This window comes from Portunus trituberculatus, chromosome 34 (genome assembly GCF_017591435.1).
Source record: "Portunus trituberculatus isolate SZX2019 chromosome 34, ASM1759143v1, whole genome shotgun sequence".
Taxonomy (NCBI): domain Eukaryota; kingdom Metazoa; phylum Arthropoda; class Malacostraca; order Decapoda; family Portunidae; genus Portunus; species Portunus trituberculatus.
In genome coordinates this window covers 6451817-6458336 of record NC_059288.1, presented here as the reverse complement: position 1 = coordinate 6458336, position 6520 = coordinate 6451817, and the positions used below count along the sequence as shown (strand labels likewise).

The window sequence follows — 6520 nt, the reverse complement described above, 5'->3', positions numbered from 1 at the left end:
CACTATTAAAATGATGTTTGTTGCTGTGTTTCAGTGCGCACGTATCTTTAAATCTCTGCTATTTCATTAACAGCTTATGATTCATTTCTTATCTATTGCGTGTATAATGAATGAAATAACTTAATCATTCATGTGACTCACTATGATAAACCTCCACGCACTATTCACTGTTAAAATTAATGTCATATAAAGCAAAAAACATTTCGCCCTCATTTTTTTTCTCTCTTTATTTATTTATCTATTTTAATCACTATTCTGGATTAATTTCATATTTTACACGTATACAATGAAGGATGGAACACTTGTCCATTGTCCATTCAGTTTATTCATCGCTTGATGTTAAGAGAATTGAATTAAAGGGATTTCCACGGGAATATCACACTTTTTCTTCCTGATGCTGGAGAGAGAGAGAGAGAGAGAGAGAGAGAGAGAGAGAGAGAGAGAGAGAGAGAGAGAGAGAGGAATGTTATGATATAAAGATAAACACATGACAATTTAAGACATAATGAGAGAGAGAGAGAGAGAGAGAGAGAGAGAGAGAGAGAGAGAGAAACTTTCGCTCTCCCTACCTACACAACCTGTTCTAGATTAACCTTTTAAATCATAATATTGATCTGTTTATATACGTTTAATTTCCTTCTCACATGCAATATATATACTCTCTCTCTCTCTCTCTCTCTCTCTCTCTCTCTCTCTCTCTCTAATAAGGCTAATAGCAAAAAAAAAAAAAAAAAATAGTAAATAAATCAATACAAAAGCTTTAACACAATTATATTTATCAAACACATACAAAATTACACCATACAAGAAGTGTCACGTGTCACATATAGTCCATTTTAGATCGCTTCTCGTGTCTTGTATCCTTTATTTACATTCGTCAGGCAGAAAACACGTGCAATCCTCAATATTACTGGGCCATGACGGAATTCTTGAGGGTAACTAAACAATACCGTTATGGCTGCGGTTTCGTGACTCATTCTGCTCTCTCCGTGACTCCAGCCATGTCTGTTGCAGTTTTCAATTTCTCTTAGCTATTCTTTACGTTCCTGCCTCGTGACGCGCCTTGGGAGTTTCAGAATTTGGTCATTTATAGAAGGAATGGTAAAATAGTGGATGGAAAGAGAAATGGATGAGAAAAATAGAAAATGATAATAAATAGATAGAAAGGATGCTGGGGAAGAGGATAATGAGTAAAGGAATAGGAGGAAATGCTAATGAGAATGAAAATGAATATCTAAGGGAGTATATTTTTGCTTCTTTTGTTGTTTTCAGTTCCTCTCAATGTTTATTATTTTTTTATGTTCTGATGGGGATAAGCTAGTATGGTTTTATTGCCTAGTTTTCTTTTTTTTTTTTTTTTTTTTTCTTGGTACGGTTTCCCTGTCTAGTCCTGGTATCAGTTAATTAGTTCTAAGATTTGTTTTTTCTCTCTGTGTATTTCCAGTAATATCTTTTTTTTTTTCCTGCTTTGATTTGGTATTTAGTTGTTTTCATATTGTTTTCCCTGTCTTTCTATCATTTCATCTGGTACGGTTTCCCTTTCTAGTCGTCGCATCAGTTTATTAGTTCAAAGATTTGTTTTCTCTACGTCTTTTCCAGTAATATCCCTCTTTTTTTTTTCTTTTTGCTTTGATTTGATATTGAGCAGTTTTCATATTGTTTTCATGTTTTTCTATAATTTTATCTGGCACAGTTTCCCTTAGTAGTCATCATCAAATTCTCAGTTTAAGGATTTGTTCTCTATAGCAATGTTTCTCTTTTTTTTCTGCTTAGATTTGATATTCAGCAGTTTTCCCTAGTGATTTCCTGTCCTAATGCTCTTTTTCGTGGAACAGTTTTCTTTTCTAATCCTCGTTTCAAATTTTCAGTTCAAGGATTTGTTTTTCTCTAGCTCTATTTCGTGTCATGTCTTTCTTTTTAATTTTTTTTTTGCTTTTATTTGACATTTAGCAGTTTTCCTAGTGTATTCATATTCTTCTGTCACTTTCCTGGTACGCGATTTCCCTTTCCAATCCAAATTCTTAGTTCAAGGATTTATTTGTTTTCTTCTCGTCTATTTTCAGTAATGTCTCTTTTTTTCTGCTTTGATTTGATATATAGCAGCTTTCCTAGTGTTTTCCTTTCCTTCTGTTCTTTTTTTTTTATCCTTTTTCCTAGTACGGTTTCCCTTTTCTCGTCCTCGTTGCAAATTGCGAGTTTCAGGATTTACTTTTTGTTATTGTACCATTTCCAGTAATATGTCTTTTTTTCTTTTTTTTTTTACTCTGCTTTGATTAAATATATCGCAGTTTTTCTAATGTTTTCCTGTCCTATAATTTGATCTAGAATAATCTGTATGCAGCGTATGATAATTCTTCTCTGCTTAGATATAAAAATAGTGTAAACATATTAAGCTTATATTTTCTTGTTTTTTTTTCCCCAGTTTATCTCTATCCTGTTTAGCTATCACCAGCCTTGTCAAACTATCACTATGTAACTAAAATGGTGAAAAATAAATACGCTTGAAAATCTCCAAATAGATTACACTTACAATATGTTAATTCCTTCCATACTGGGACACATTTTTACATTGAAATTTGTGTACGATTAGACCATTTCATTGACATTAAGAAGGGTCTATGGAGGTCAGAAGATTAATGACCACAGTCTTCACAATTTAATCCCCCAAATAAGTTTCTGAAGCTGAGTAAAATCACCAAATACTGGGACACATTTTTACCTTTTATTGACATTAGGAAGGGTCTATGGACGTCAGAAGATTAATGGCTACAGTTTTCACTACTTTAATGCTCACATAAGTTTCTGCAGCTGTATAATTACCAAAATGAATATGAAAACGTGTCATTTGGTGCTCAAGGGGTTAAATATGTCAAACTGTCACTATAGAATCAGACACCCTTATAACACCCAATAACTTCCACCACAGTCTGTTACGGCCACGAATTAATTCAAACACCATTGAAAACACCATTAATTTGAAAACACCAGTAATTAAAAACAAAATTAATTGAAAACACAATTGAAAATATGGACCACTTTTACTACAAAATCTGTTAAACGTATCATGTCGAACAGAAAATTGAAGACACTCGAAAACCCCAGAGAGAGAGAGAGAGAGAGAGAGAGAGAGAGAGAGAGAGAGAGAGAGAGAGAGAGAGATTTTTTATATTGTGTTAGAAAGTCTTAATTATTTGGCTTTTGATTCAGTAGCAAATTTATTATCTTATGAGAGAGAGAGAGAGAGAGAGAGAGAGAGAGAGAGAGAGAGAGTCACGTTTTCTTTATTACTATATGAACAATCACGTTTTCTCTATCACGTGGGTCAGATAACCTTATGTAATCTGTCTGTTGGCCACCCCCAGCACTACAACAAACCTTAATCAGTGTTGCCTTGAAGTGACCAGCGACCAGTGGGCAGACCAGCACTATGGCACCTACCACCAGCGTAAGTCTGCCACCTTCACCCCTTCGTCAGGAGAGAAAGGAAAGACTGTGAGGAGAGAAAGGGTGAGAGATCGAGTGTTGGTGTAAGCTTAGTGGAATAAGGATGGTGTCTTTCCCCACAGAGCGACAAGGAGGCGGTGGTGGTGGTGGATCTCAGGAGTGACACCCTGACTCAGCCCTCGGCCCTCATGAAGCAGGCCATGGTGGAGGCGCCGCTGGGGGATGACGTGTTTGGTGAAGACCCGACAGTGATTGGTGAGAAAATATAGGCGGTATTTAGAAACGCTTTGCTCTCTCTCTCTCTCTCTCTCTCTCTCTCTCATCACCACGATTGGTTTCCAAGGCCACACAGATAACTAGTGACTGGTCGGATTTAAATTGTCACAAATGTATGTTTTTTTCTTGTTTGTAATGTAAAAATATTGTTATATATATTCTGTTACTAGAACGATGAAAACCTCAAGCTTGGAAAACCCTGTCTATATTTCCATCTCTCTCTCTCTCTCTCTCTCTCTCTGGGGTGGGGAACCTCCGGCCTCCGGGCTGTATATGATCACCAGGCCCACATTGCTGTTGGAAAATGCTACTTCATAAAACTAAGAGTCATGAATTAATAATATGTTACATTTATGATATGGACTGACCTGTTTGTTACTTAATCTAAAACAGTTATCAATGAACTCAAATTGTTGCATCACGGCCATCGTGCCTTATCTTGCAGCAGCGGTGGAGGGGGGAACCTTTAACCTAACACAGATAGCAGGCCATATGATTGGAACCGATAGTGAATTAAAAATACATCGGTTCCAATCATATGGCCTGCTATATGCGTTAGGTTAAAGGTCCCCCACCGCTGCTGCAAGATAAGGCAAGATAAAAAATGTTGAATCACGCTTTAAGACAATCACAAAGAGAGTGGGAAGATAAAAAAAATATGAGAATAATATAAAAAGAGTATGAAGATAATAATGATAAGAAAGATTGAGTGTATAAAGACAATAATTAATAATAAAAAAGAAAATACGAAAATAATAACAATAATAAAACCAACGAATACACTGGCCGGTGTTTTAACGGAGAGAATAGAGATAAAGAAAAAGAAAATCTACCGAAGTAATGTTTTAATCAGTGCATGGTGGGGCCTGCTGGGTGATGTGGCGGCGCAAGACTGTAGGCCTATATTCTGAAACACTTCCGCGCCTCACGCCACCTTCACTATTTTCTTTCTAGGAGCTCTAGTTGAAGTGACGCGGGTTTTTAAGGATGTTTCTGTAATTCTAGTGACATGTTAACAAGTTTTCTGCATTATGAAAGGGCTTTTGTTGAAGTGACACGGGTTTTTAAGGATGTTTCTGTAATTCTAGTGACATGTTAACAAGTTTTATGCATGGTCAACAGGAAAAATACTCTTTAGAACTCGGCTAATCATCTCTGTGGTTTTTGAAAGTGGTCTTGGTGAGAGAGGGAAGCGTGGGCCACTGTGTGTTGTGTGGCCCCATTAATTAATCCGCGGAAACCCAGAGGAGGCTTGACTATTTTTTATTTATACCATGTGGGCTTTTCACGGGAATTTCTGGGCTAAAGGGGGTATTTTTTGTGGTACCTCCTATCTCAAAGCTCACCCGCTAGGAAACCGTTGCCCCGAGTGAGGAAGCCCAACCTACACTCGGACCGTGGACAGGATTCGAACCCGTGCGCTTGGAGACCCCTCGGACCCCAAAGAGGAGAGAGTGTAAGACGACAGCACTGAATAAAGAGAGTAAGTAAATTATAACGATGAAATGAACAAGTACTGGTGTTTTAACGAATAATATAAAGTTTTGTTCGATGTTTTCTCTTTTAAAACATCAACACATCGTTATCTCTCGTATCGGAGTTTTGAATTTGTCAGTTTATCAGTATCAGGATAAAAATTCGTTGCTAGTTATTGGTGGTTGTCATTAATTTAACCCTTTCGGCACCAAGACACATTTCCTTATTCATTCTGCTTAATATTTGGTGATCTTACAACTTCAGAAACTCATGCAGGGATTGAAATAGTGAAGACTGGCCACTAATCTTCAGACCTCCATAGACCCTTCCTAATGTCAATAAAATGGTCTAATCGTACACAAAACTCATGTTAAAAATGCGTTCCAGTGATTTTGTTATCGTATGTATCAGTTATCATTTTTTATCGTTATGGCAGCTGACTATGGTAGTAACAAATTAACACGTTTCTGTTTGTATTTACTTTTTGTCTAACTCCGTGTGTGTCTCTTTTTTTTTTTTCTAATTCCGTGTGTTTGTCTTTAGAGTGTTACATAGTTAACAGTCTCTCAATTTCCGTCACCAATCATCATTACACTCACCAATCACGAACACACACGCGCATAAACATGTGTTCTCTTTTTTATGGTTGCCAATTTGATTTTAAGTACGATGATTTGTTTCCACCGAACAATAGTAGTAATGGCATGCTCCACAATGACCATGTACCTCAGAAACCTCTCAGGGCCTCCGGTAACAGGAGAAACACTGCTGCGGTCGTGCCAAACAGAAGAGAATCGTTGTATTGAGATCCTCGTCACCTCACCTCCTCAATAACGTGAACAGAGCCAAACAACCAGTGCTTCTTTCTTCAGTGGCAGAGCAACATTCTAGTCACTCTGCAGCATTTTAGTCACTCCGCTCGTATTCTCAAACATTTCTTCGCTTCACTTCCACTATTTGAAAAGGCTTTATCTAAATTTCCATGAGTTTTTTTTTTTTAACTACTTTTATGGTTCCAGAGACAGATTGACAAGATTTTTACATTATTAACTGGAGAAACACTTTTGAAAACTCCGCTAATCGTCTCTGTGGCTTTGAAAAATAGTAGTGAGAGAGAAGAGCGATTTTTAAGGTTTTAGAGTCAGAGTGACAAGATTTCTACATTATTAACTGGAGAAACACTTTTGAAAACCCCGCTAATTATCTCTGTGGCCTTGGGAAGTAGTCGTGGTGAGAGAAAAGAGCGTTTCTGAATACAACCCACAATGCGCGCTGGCCAGGGCGACGAGGGGAAGGTGGTGGTGGTGGTAGACCTGCGGAGTGA

At 37.3% G+C, this 6520-nt stretch overlaps 1 protein-coding gene across 1 annotated transcript in view; it reads left to right on the top strand.

The window, feature by feature from the left end:
* Window positions 1-3308: 3308 nt before the first annotated feature.
* Window positions 3309-6520, top strand: part of LOC123512803 (probable low-specificity L-threonine aldolase 2) — an 8915-nt gene continuing 5703 nt past the window's right edge. Inside the window, exons 1-2 of the mRNA XM_045269393.1 lie at window positions 3309-3445; window positions 3567-3699. Of these exons, the coding sequence (XP_045125328.1) occupies window positions 3428-3445; window positions 3567-3699 (151 nt within the window). The 5' untranslated portion in view covers window positions 3309-3427. The remainder of the gene's footprint in view (window positions 3446-3566; window positions 3700-6520) is intronic.